General features: G+C 40.4%; 1 protein-coding gene across 3 annotated transcripts in view; it reads right to left on the bottom strand.

Annotated features, from left to right (window-relative positions):
* The window catches only part of ITGA9 (integrin subunit alpha 9), a 244749-nt gene that overhangs the window by 120366 nt on the left and 111634 nt on the right, over positions 1–12749 (bottom strand). For all 3 annotated transcript variants that reach the window (XM_002199003.6, XM_030265373.4, XM_072924054.1), the window contains one exon: positions 11322–11477. In XM_002199003.6, the coding sequence (XP_002199039.3) occupies positions 11322–11477 (156 nt within the window). The remainder of the gene's footprint in view (positions 1–11321; positions 11478–12749) is intronic.

Raw genomic sequence — 12749 nt, 5'->3', positions numbered from 1 at the left:
AAAATATATTCATAGCTCTATTGTTATATAGTTCCTAGATAGCCCCAGTACCTTTCCCTACCTTTTTCCCTGATAGGCAGAAGACAAAATACATTCCAGAGGCTCCAAGCTTGGGGTCCAGGGCCCCTATCCTATCTTAGTTCCTCCTGGGAGCAAAGGTTGAAACCAGCTCTTCAAGACACATTTTCATAAAAAAAGCTTAGTTCTTATCTAAGGGCAGGGGGATTTAGAAAAGGGTTGAACTAAGTAGGAACTACCTTACCACTCCTGTCTCTAATTGGAGATTTTTGTTAGTTATACTAATTTTCTAAACTTATAAAACTTATTTTACCCTGTGCGTGGGTGGGCATTTTCTATATCTGCTCTTGGAGGCCTCCAGTGAAGCTCGGCCTTTATATTACCTCCTACGCCAAAATTGTCTTGAAAGTGTGTTGTTTTATTTCTAGGTTCCTTAAGGGATCAGTTTGACAACAGATATCAAACTGTGCTGTAGGTTGTACTGTGCTTCAAAAGAAGGTGGAAAGTGGCCAGCTAATCCAGGTTATTTACTTTGCTCTTTCATTTTTCTTCCCTACTTTTTGCTTTCTCAGAATGTCAGAAGTGAAACTTTTGGGGGATTTAGAAACAAAGACTGAATATACCCTTCATCCTTAATAAAGACTACTACAACCAAAAGACAAGAATAAATAATGAGACAGGTACTGGCACCATGCTTCTCTCTCAAACATGGCACATTTCGGAGGTATAGTTTCAAAAGTCCTCAGAATTAATCCTCAGACCATTGTAGTAGTTTCACATACAAAAGACTGTTTGTTAGCCATCAGAGGAGAAAGAATAATAAACTGTAAAAAAAATTCTAGCCTGTCAGTTTCGCTGTTTGAATTGTAGAAATCTTGGCAAAGTGAACACAGCAATCAAAGAAATTATCTGTATTTTTCAAAGTATAAAATACTGAAAGTACATTTAAGTAACTATCTAATAATCCTGGAATTTTTTTACTAAATCTATAGTTACCATTACTCAGAAAGAATGAACAAATACTTCATTTTCTAAAATCACTGAGGATGTATCTCTTCCAGCATACCATGTACTAGAGAGCAAGCTACTTTGAAATACATTGGGAGTGTTTCCTTGTCATAGATGCCCAGGTTCCTACACAACACTGGGTTAGGAGAAAGAAATAAGGATGGTGAGTTCCAAGATCTGCAGCTGTGTAAGAGTGAACCATTTGCTTCTGTGGAGGATCTTGAACCTGTTCAGGTTTTTTTGGGACTCTCTCACCTCAAAGTAGCTGGCTGGTCTGGATCTCCAGTCCAACAGGCTCCTAGGACCCATGGATGCAGGCACAACTGATTCAGTAGCCCACTTCCAGGTTAATGACATCTGTGAACTATTTTGCTATTTTTCACTATTTCCCTGGTTTACCTGGACTCTACTCCACCTTCCCTTTTTATATGTCTTCTAGAGTCTCCAGGCTCCAGCTTCTCATAGTCTATTTCCTCCATTTTCTTCTCTGCTAACATGAGCCTTCTCTTCCCCACCTTTTGTCAGTTTTACCTTTCAGGTTGACTAATTCCTGGCTGTTTAAATGCCTCCCAAACAATTAAGAAGTAAACACACTTTAAGGCATCATAGCATTTGCGAACACTACTTGTGTATTGTTACTGTGCCCGTACTTGGTCTACTTGAACTGCAATTTCTTTGGGCCAGAAACTGTACCAAACTTAACACTGCATGTTGTTAAAGCAGGAGTCCATTCCTGGGATATGGCGCAGACCCTACCACAACATTTCCACTAATTTTAACTCCAAGCAATCTTTAAAGTGGTTGCACCTTTAGAATTCCAGCTTTGAGGATTTATAGAGCTCTTTAAATATTAATATTGTTGAGGAAGGTAATCCATGGATTGTATGTGTTATTCACAATTGAAAAAAGGAAGTAGGATGAAACTAACCATGGAAGCAGCTCATAATTTTTGCTGTTACTGTTACCCAAAGTGAAGAAAAGCAATTCTGAAAAAATGCTTTTATGAAATTTAATTGTATTCCACTAACATTGTACCAAGTGCCTCACAGATTTGAATATCTATATCAGAGATGGCCAAGAAGCTCCTTTACCTAAGAAATACATACATGAAAAATTGAGGAGTACGAGGTGAGAGGTGGAGATCACGGTAAAAATTGCCATGCAAAACACAGCTGCATCTCTTATCTCAAGGCCACCACATAGTTGTCTAGCATTTCCATGAGAAAAATAGGTGTTTGTGTGCCCAGTAACAGGGACAGGAAAACCTCAATGCTTCTAGGACACATCTTCACTGTATAAACACAAAATTAGTGTAAAGTTCATTCTCAGTGAGTCTCTCAGACTTCCTGCTATCACCAGATGTTCAGGAAAGGAGAGCCAAAACCAGCATTTCCAGGGCTCATGATTCCTCTCTGCACTCTCTCCACTGATGCACAGAACCCAGCAGCTATGAGAAATTGTTCCAGAGCAGTTCCCACCAAGTCACCAAACCTTCCTGACAAACACAGTTTTCTCAAATTCTGCATGGCAACTTTTCTGAGTAAAAAAGATTCTGCTCCTTGGGAGGTCCAGTAATGTGACAGAACCCCTGAAGGGTTAGGAAAGATGGATGGCACCCAAGTCCTCCAGAGGGTAAGCTAAAAAGCCTACACTAAAGTACACTAATTATAAAAAGTGAAAATACACATCTGTACACAATCAAACCTACAATAATAAGAGATCTAGAGCTGATTAGGAAGGGAATATGTCTACATAGGTAGTCAGATCAGGGCCTCAGAGCAAGTATATTTGTCTATTATGCATCTTGAAGAGAAGTGTAAGGACTAAATTCCACATTTTGTGGTAAAGGCCAGGGGTAAATGTAGGAGAAAGTAGGAGAGGGAAAAATCTCTAGTTCCTGCATCCTAAGCCATCCTAAGCATAAAGCTGCTGGGTATTGGGCATGTAGGTATTCTCCTTTTCCTTCTTGCTGGTAGTGGACTCTACTGAAAGCTGATAGGAGGTAAAACAAGTAAGAAGAAGGCTGGCTTCAGCCTAATGATCAGACTTCTGTGCTCTGAGAAAGGTGAGCTATGACTTCATACCAGATTTACTAAACTGCTTCACTTTCTTTCAATGGCTATCTAAAATTAAACAAATCTATGTTTCTGGAAGTAGGGGAGAGAACCGGAAATAAAATATAAAATATCTCCGGTGCCATTCCAGTCCACAATACTGGAAGTCTTTCAATAAATTAAGGGGCAGGGGGAAAAGCTTTTCAAAATTCCAATCTACCAAAATTCATGAAAACATATGGAAATTTCAGGTTGTAGCCAAGTTGTACTATCAAGAGTTTGAGAGGTTTCCGGCACTATTCTAGTTGGAATTCTGCCTATGCTTTCACAGAAAGGGAAAGCAACAGCTGAAGGTCAGTATTTGAAGAAAAGGGAGAGAAACAGAATTTTCTAAAGAACCCTTGAAAACATGCCATTTAATGGACTGGATAAAAGAATAGAGATTCACTCTAGATCAGATATTTAACAACTGGATCACACATCGGTCTATAAAAGGTCTTAAAAATGCCTTAAAAAATGGCAGAGCTGGCTTTTGGTATTTGAGGATCTATTCCTTTAATTTCATAAACAGTGCCATAAACTTCTGAGGGAATACCTACGCTATGCAAAATAATCAGGATTAAAAATACAGTACTTCAATATCTACACTGATTTACAGTAAATTGTCAGCATCCCTGTGGTATGCGCAGAGATGAATTAGCAATTAGATCATGCTAGTAACACAAAAAACAATTCAATAAAGGGGCTTGTCATTCTAATAATTCTTTCATTTTTAGATACTGATGCTATCTGATTATAAACATGTTATCTGGTGAAGTTGAGTTCCTGGTTCTTATTTAGCAACCAGGATATATGATCCAATTTTCAAATGCTGAGCTGTAAGCAACTCTCACTAACCTTTCTAGTAATTTTCTGTTTATAGCTTTACAAACCAATTACATCAATGTGCCTAAATATAGCTTGATTTTAGATCTGAATTTATTTTGATTTTAAATCTTCAAGTTGCCTGAAAAATAAAGCTATTACTTACATGTCTACTGAGCACAGAAAAAAAAATATAAACTGATTCTTTTGAGGCGTCCCATGCTTTACTATACTACTCATGGAAACAGTCAATTTATATATGTTGCTGAGCCAAACAAATTAGCTGATTTAAATTCCCACTAGAAGAGAAATTATTACCATGAAAAACATTCCAGGATTTCATCAGATGTGCTGGCTAAAATGAGAATACATGATTTCCACAATATCCCTAACTGAGTGAACACATGGAGTGAACACATGACAGAGGCAGGAACACTAGGGGAGTGAAACCAATGTGCTGGCACTGCATGGTGCAGGGGATGAAGGTTAGCTATCAAGCTCCCTCAACTCCACACAGACTTCATCACAGCACTAGGTTTGAAGGTGGAAGGGAGTAGGACCAGGCTCATTAGAAATGAGCCTAGGGGCAGCATACCACTGTTGGGGGTGAAATCAATAGCCCAGCTGAAGTGCACCTACACCAATGCACACAGTGGCATAACAAACAAGAGAAGCTGGAGGCCATTGTGCAGCAGGAAAGCTATGATGTAGTTGCCATCATGGAAATTAAGTGGGATGATTCACAAGACTGGAGTGCTGCAATTCATGGCTACAAGTACTTCAGAAGGTGGAATCTTCGATAGGTAAAAAACTGGTTGTACAGCTGGACCCAGAGACTTCCAGTGAATGAAGATAAATCCAGTTGGTGGCCAGGTGCTAGCGGTGTTCTCTGGGACTCAGTTTTAGGGCTGGTCCTCTTTAAAGTAGTTATTGGTGATCTGGATGAGGGCATGGAGTGCACCCTCAGTAAATTTGCAGGACACATCAAATTGGGTGGAAGGGTTAATCTGCTCTCTGCTAATAGATGGGGACAGACGCAGTCAATGGGCTCAGGAAAACAGCATGAGGTTCAATAAGGGGAAGTGCTGGGTCCTGCATTTGTGTTCCAGCAAGCCTATGCAGCACTACAAGATCAGGGAAGAGTGGCTCAAAATCTGTTCAGCAGCAAGGGACCTGAGGATGCTCAATATGAGCCAGCACTGTGCCCAGGTGGCCAAGAAGATCAATGGCATCCTGGCCTGTATGAAGAACAGTGTGGCCAGCAGGTCCAGGGCAGAGATCACCCTCCTGTACTTGGCACTGGTGAGGCCACACCTCAAGTACTGTGTTCAGTTCTGAGTGTCTCACTTTAAAAAGGACATTGAAGCGCTGGAGCATCTCCAAGGAAGGGCAACAAGGCTTGTGAAAGGTCTGGAAAAAGTGTCTGATGAGGAATGGGTGAGGGGTTGGGTTTGTTGAGAAGACGGGCTCAGGAGGGACCTCACTGGTCTCTACAACTACCTGAAAGGAGGTTGTAGTGAGGTGGGGGCCAGTCTCTTCTACTGTGCCTGCAGTGGAAATGTCCTTAAGCTGAGACAGATGAAATTCAGATTAGATACTAGAAAAAGGGTGGTCAGGCATTGGAAAAGATTGCCCAGGGCTTTGGTGGAGTCACCACCCCTGGAGGTATTTAAGAATTATCTGGATCTGGTACTGGTGTTTGTTTAGTGGTTTAGGGGTTACAGTGATAGAACTGGGTTGATTGCTGGACTTGATGATCTTAAAGTTCTCTTCCAACCTTCATGATTCTATGATTCTATGAGAGGCAGGGAGAAAGAGGTGATGGTGTGGCTCTGTACATTAAGCAGTTTTGAATAATGATGACAAGATTGAGTATCTGTGGGTAAGAATCAGGGGGAAGGCCAACAACACAGACATCCTGATAAGAGTCTATTATAGACAACCCAAACGGGATGAAGGTATGGATGAACTATTCTTTAGCCTCTGGCTGATGTTCCACAATTGCCAGCCCTTGTTCTTGTGGGAGACTAAACTTATGAGATGTCTCCTGGAAACACACAGTGGAGAGGAGGCAGCCTAGAAGGTTTCTCGAGCGTGTGGAAGACAACTTCTTGACACAACTGGTAAGTGAGCTTAGCAAAAGGGTTATCCTGCTAGACCTGATTTTAAAAACAGAAGGGCTGGTGGGAAATGTGGTGGTCAGATGACACCTTTGGCACAGTGACCATGACATAATAGAGTATTCAATGCTTGGTGAAGTAAGGAAGGGGTCAACAAAACCTCCACCTTGGACTTCAGGAGGGTGGACTTTGTTCAGAACACTAGTTCAGAGAGCCCCCTGGGAAACAATCCTTAATAAAAAGGGGGTCCAGTAAAGCTGGGCATACTTTAAAAGAGGGAAGTCTTAAAGGCTTAGGAAAATGCCTTCCCTACGTGCCCAAAGATGAACTGGGGAAGAAAAACAGAGTGGCTGAACATGGAGCCTTCAGTGGAACTTGGGTTTATGACTTTTGGAAGAAGTGGCTGTCAGGAAGGGCATATGAATGTCATTATACCATGTAGAAAGAAAATTAGAAATGTGAAAGCTCAGCTAGAACTTAATCTGGCCACTGCTGTAAAAGATAATAGAAATGTTTTTATAAATACATGATCAACAAAAGGGGGGGCCAATGAAAATCACCATTCTTTATTGGATGCAAGGAGATCATTGTCACCAAGGACGAGGAAAAGGCTGAGGTACGTAACACCTTCTTTACATCATTCTTTAACAGTAAGGCTGGTTATCCTCATGGCAACCAGACAGAGACGGGAAGAAGAATTGATCCCCTGTAATCCAAAAGGAAGCAGTCAGGGATGTGCTGAGCCACTTTGATACTCACACGTCTATGGAACCAGATGGGATTCACCCTAAGCTGATGAGGAAGCTGTCAGAAGAGCTGCTCTCCATCATTTACCATCAATCCTGGCTAACTGGGGAGAGGCCCCAGGTGACTGGAAGCTTGACAGTGTGATGCCCACCATAAGAAGGCCAAAAGATGATCCAGGAAACTACAGGTTTGTTAGCCTGATCTTGATGCCTGACACAATTATGGAACTGATCATCTTGAGCATGATCATGATGCCAGTTTGGGTTTTCCTTTTTTTTCTTTTATATGTTCTCTGTAGTCTTTGCAAATGTATTTGTATCTCTGTAGCCTACTGTACTAGTAGTTAGTTTTTCCTGTAATTTTCCATGGCCTTTCCCTAGGCAGGAAGACAAAACAAATTCCAGAGCTCCAAGCCCTGAGAGGTGCAAAGCCCCCGTCCTATCTTGGGTTTTCCTGGGAACCAAGGCCGAGAACACTCTTTGAGATACATTTCATAGAGTAAGTACAGCTAGTACCAAGAGCCTTGACCTGGGAGGAAATTGAATCACCACTTGTCCTCCTAATGGGTGTTTTTTATCAATTATTCTAATTTCCTAAAACCTATAAATATGTACACATCTCTGCAGGGTGGGCTTTTCTGGACATTTTTCCATAACTGCCTCTGAAAACCTTCAAACAAAGATCTGCTCTTATATTACCTCCTCAGTAAAATCAGCTTGAGTTTCACTTCCAGCAAGTTAGGAAAAAGGCAACTATCACATGGCATACACAGGACAACCAGGGCTTTAGGCCCAGACAACATAGGTTTAGGAGGGGCAGGCCCTGCCTAACCAGCCCAATCTCCTTTTATGACCAGTTGACCCACTTGGTGGATGTGGGGAGAGCTGTGGATGTTGTCTACCTGGACTTCAGCAAAGCCTCTGACCCCATCTCCCACAACATTCTCCTGGAGAAGCTGGCAGCCCGTGGCTTGGACAAGTGCACATTTTGCTGTGTTAAGAACTGGGTGAATGGCTGGGCCCAGAGAGTGGTGGTGAATGGTGCTGCAACCAGTTGGTGGCCAGATACTACTGGGGTTCCCCAGGTCTCCACTACTGCAACCAGTCATGTTAAATATGGTTATTGATGATCTGGACAAGGGGATCAAATGCACTCTCAGTAAGTTTGTGGACAGCACCAAATTGGGTGTGAGTGTTGATCTGCTAGAAGGTAGGAGAGTTCTGCATAAGGATCTGGGCACCCAGATCGATGGGTTGAGGCCAATGGTATGAGGTTTAACAAGACCAATTCTGGGTTCTGCACCTTGGTCAGAACAGCCCCATGCAGTACTACAGGCTGAGGAAGAACCAAACTTTTCCAGCTGAGGAGAACTACAGGGGAATTCATCCATTTTGCTGAGTGGAAGACTCTGACTAGCACATTGCCACTTGTCAAGCCATCTAGGCCAAATGCAGTCATTTGTACACTATTTCAGCTGACCAACTCATCGAGAGTAAAAGAGACACCACTGAAGGGATGATGGGGAAGAATATAAATTGCTTTCAGCAATCCCACTCCAAACAAAGAGAAAACAATTGTAATTAAGCAGGAAGGGTGGCCCATGATCTCTGCAAGAATAAATGCAAAAGATATTTTGGGAGCTTGCCCTGCCAAGGAAGAAGGAGTTTTGTGGCAAGCTATTTCATATGGAACATGACAATTAGACTGATCCCTGCAGTCTTCCAAGGACTTCCAATATGCCTAGGTATAAGTCAATTCATCTTCACATGTACCACCTACTCAACTACTGACAGCTGTACTAAGTTACTCAGCTGTACCAGTAAACTGAATTGCCCTTGCCTCCAAGACAGGAGCATCCTAAGTCCTGACCGATGCCTAGGAATCCAGTAGTTGGCATAGGTTAAAATCACGCCAAGAGCCATTTCAAGAGCTTGCCAGAATAAAGATGTCACTCCAATGCCAAGAAATGTCATGGGCACAGTTCAGCTTGCAGACAGTGACATGACTTGACTCTAGAAGGAACACAGGGATCTTTGCTCTGGAGAACACACCACTGACAAACCTGGACCATGCTGTCTGTATGGACACTGCATTTCATCCTGTCCAGATCTGTCATTTCTTTGTTCTCAGTATGAGACTGAGGTGCATGTGCATGTTTTAAAATGCAGAATGACATTATCTGTGCAGCAAACTAAAGATCACTAGATGAGTTCATAAATCATCTCCATGAAAATCCTTCTCTACTCTCTCATGCCTGCCAACCACGCTAATTAATTTACTTAAGCATCTTTCCAAACACAAGTATTTCAAAAAAACAGACATCTGCTTTAAAAAGGTGAAGTGTCTCATTCACCCATAAGTGCAATACTGAGCACAAATTTTCACTGCAAGTCAGTGGCACAGTAGGAAGAGAAGGTTGTGGACATTTTCTTTCTCTTTTAACTAACAAACAGTTTTGGCACTCACAAAGTCCTGGAGATAGTGACACAACTAAATCTACTGAGAATATTTTCCTAAAACAAAATGCTATCTCCATCCACATAGTAGCTGGTGATTTTATTACAGTATTTAGAACAGGCAGAATTCTAGCCTATCACATTTTGAACTCTAAGATACATTACTGGATACTACTAAGAACAAATCTTCTCTGTATTTGGCAAGATATCTTTATCCTTCTTGGTTAACATGTATTTATACAGTGGGTATACAAAAATAAATGTTATACTACAAACCATTTACAAAGAGCTAAGCTAAATCCAGTTCTAAACACAAAATAGTTTCCCTGAAGCAAGAAGACTTACTCACTTTTTCCTAGATGAAAGTAGCAACTGGATTTGGGAGGCAACAAAGAGGCTAATAGAAAGTCACTTCTGGATTAGCAAGATCTAGGGCTTTTGAAAACAACACAAAACTAGCTATATTTAAAGACATTAGTACTCATACTAACACTAATTTTGTCTACCTGATCTCACCTGTGCCATATCTTCTGAAAACAGAAAACATTAGAGTCTTGAACTGGACTTCCAAAATGTAAGGTTCCTCCATAATCATTAGATTCTTTGAAAATGTAAACTGTTTATTATAATAATTTTGGTTCCTACTGTCCTTTTTGGCCTTTTAAAACTATTTTGACTTACAAGATAACAAGACTTTTGAAAGAGATGCTACATTCCACTTTCCCCATGAACTTAGTCTTTGAGGACCCCAGCACCATGCCTTGAGGCTATTTTATAAGGGCTTTGTCACCATGACTGCCACACTAACTCTGAAGTTCTTGTCATATCCTTGGCTGAAAGCACACTTGCCAGCATACCCAGTGTCAAAATCCGTTTCTTACTAATCTAATTGAACAACATCTGGAAAACAAATGAAAAGGGATTGTTAAACTGGTTCTCTCCTATCCAAATTGCAAAAGAGAACAAATCAGAGAAATTCCCAAAGTATTTTTGTTCCTGCTCTATAACCTCAGCATTTAGGTATTTTAACATTGATCTGAGACTCACCTACAGGGCAAGATGTGACCTTTTGAGTTTAAGCCTACTAATAAAAAATACAAGAAGCTTTGTTCATGTAACACTCAGGTATACAGCAGTGTTAAAGTTCCAAAGTTCTCCATAAATTCCCATCATATTGTTGCAACAACACAAAATTTATATACACAACAGCCCCACAGTCCCTCTTCATAAAAACAAGTAATTCTTGAATACATCTTTCATGCATAAATGTATAAAAATAAATCATACTTGAATAAAAATTCATGCCTCTAAGGTGCAAGAATTATAACCAAATACAGTTCAAAGCATTTTATATAGTGAAGCAAATAAAATGTTTTAGTTACTCTTTTTTAAGTAGTATTCAGGGACTTTATGAGCAGAATCAGAAAGCAATGCTACAGATGATGATGCTATCGTATCAATAGAAAATTATTTCTTAAAGTTTAAAACCATATCTAACCATCTACTCCAGACAGACAGCTAAAAATAAGGGAGGGGAGGGAAACCATCCTATTTTAGCATGGTATGTCCTACAAAAACAGCAGGAATAGGTTTCCCTTGCCACATGACTGTGTGTGTGAAGTCCTCAAGAAAAGAGGATAGTTCAGTCAGGCAAATTTTTTGTTCTTCTGCCCACTGTTCTCTCCTCAGACAATTCCCATGTCCCCTTCTGCACTAACAAAAGCTTAACATGGAAAGACAGCCAGGACCAAAGCTTTCACAAGATCCTCCTACATTACGGGAAGAAGCAGAAGAAGTAGGACCTTTCTCATCTTTCACTTCCCAGCACAAACACCCTGAAACAAGAAAGTGACCTCACTTTGTGCTGCCCTGCCTTGGAGGTACAAGACTTTACTATGTCACAGAGCAGCACTGAAGTTAGCAATAGTAAGGATTGTACAAAAAAGCTACTGTGTGCAAATGACCCAGAGCTTGGCAATCCACTTTTAAAGCCAACTCTGCCATAAATTCAGCCACCGGCCTTCTTGGGGGAAATAAAGTAGTCCAAATCTGACCTGATTCCTTTGTGCTATCTTCTGTCCTTTCTTCCAGCGAAGAATGGGCTTCAGAGCAGTTAGTTCCTTGTCCTCTTTTCCTCTTTCTATTGCATGTTCCCCAAGACTGTATGAAGCTTCAAATACAATTGGAGAGATGACGTCTTTGATTCTTTTCTGAACAAGAAGACAAACACATATTTCACCTATGCATATAGCCAAGCAAATTTCTATCTACAACAATTATACATTCAATTAAACAAATCATTTAATTTAATATGCAATTAAACCAGATTCAACACTGCAGACAGGTTTCTCTACTTCCTTCATCTTTCTCCAGGTCAAACAGGAATAAGCACATTACAATGAAAAAGTCAGAAGCTTAAGTTGTTTTTTTTTTTATAGTTATTCTTTTGGGATATAGTCTTCAATAAACAAAAGCAGTGGAATATTTTGCCCACCTATAAATCAAGTGGCTTTCAATTAAAATATTTTCTTTAAAAAGATAGAAAACAATTAAATTATTCCTGCAAAAGTAATGATCAAATCATCTTCATCTCTAGGGTTTCAAAATCCTAGACTTTGGCTGAGATTACCTCTGGTGAACACCACTCATTAAAAGAACAGAAAACTCCATATTCCTTTGTTGTTTTGCAATATCAAATGAATGGATGAATAAAGGTACTAATGTGGCTATAAAATACGATTACAGACTTACAGGGGCAAGAAAATCCATCTTCCAATTTGTTTCTCAATGCGAAATTTACCATTTCCCCCATCCTCAGCACAGGAAAACTCAATTTGTAAAAGAAGAAAGTTTTTCAGTTTGTTTATTTTCGTATTGTAGGCTTCCTACCAGATGTATAGAATGGTGCCATATTATCTGGCTGATGAGACAAAAGAATCACCTTTTCTTGTTGCTGGAACCCAAGCCATAAAATTCAAACCATTTGTCACAATATGCAATGCCTAAATCCAGATTGCTGTGCTAGGACAAAGTGCTCATTGTGTTCTGTTCAATCTTGACTTCCAAAATCTAATCTACCAGAAAACTGAAGTGCAAATGCTCTACTTTTTCATAGGCAAACATTCCTCTTAAATTTTAGTTACTTAAAAACATAGCATTAACTCAGCATAGATGAAATTGAGGCAATAAATAAATCCCATAAGTAAGCACATCAAACCTTCAGATAGGCCAACTCTCAACTTCGCCTTGCACTGGTTAGTGGGTTTCTCTGAATACAGTCCACCAACCGCAAGAAGCAATTGAGATGCAGCGCCTTTAAAATTACGTCTTCCAGATGTGGGAAATCTGGGTACTAACTGCCTTTCAGACCACCCTGTTTGACCTGTTTCAAGACAACTGTTTGCTCTCTCCAATATGTTGACTGTCCACAGATCTCTGAAGTCAAAGATTAGTGACTAACCAAATTCCCGAATCATTGGTTA

This window comes from Taeniopygia guttata, chromosome 2, assembly GCF_048771995.1.
Source record: "Taeniopygia guttata chromosome 2, bTaeGut7.mat, whole genome shotgun sequence".
Taxonomy (NCBI): Eukaryota; Metazoa; Chordata; class Aves; order Passeriformes; family Estrildidae; genus Taeniopygia; species Taeniopygia guttata.
Note: the sequence above shows the minus strand (reverse complement) of the source record. Positions and strands in the feature narration are given on the sequence as shown.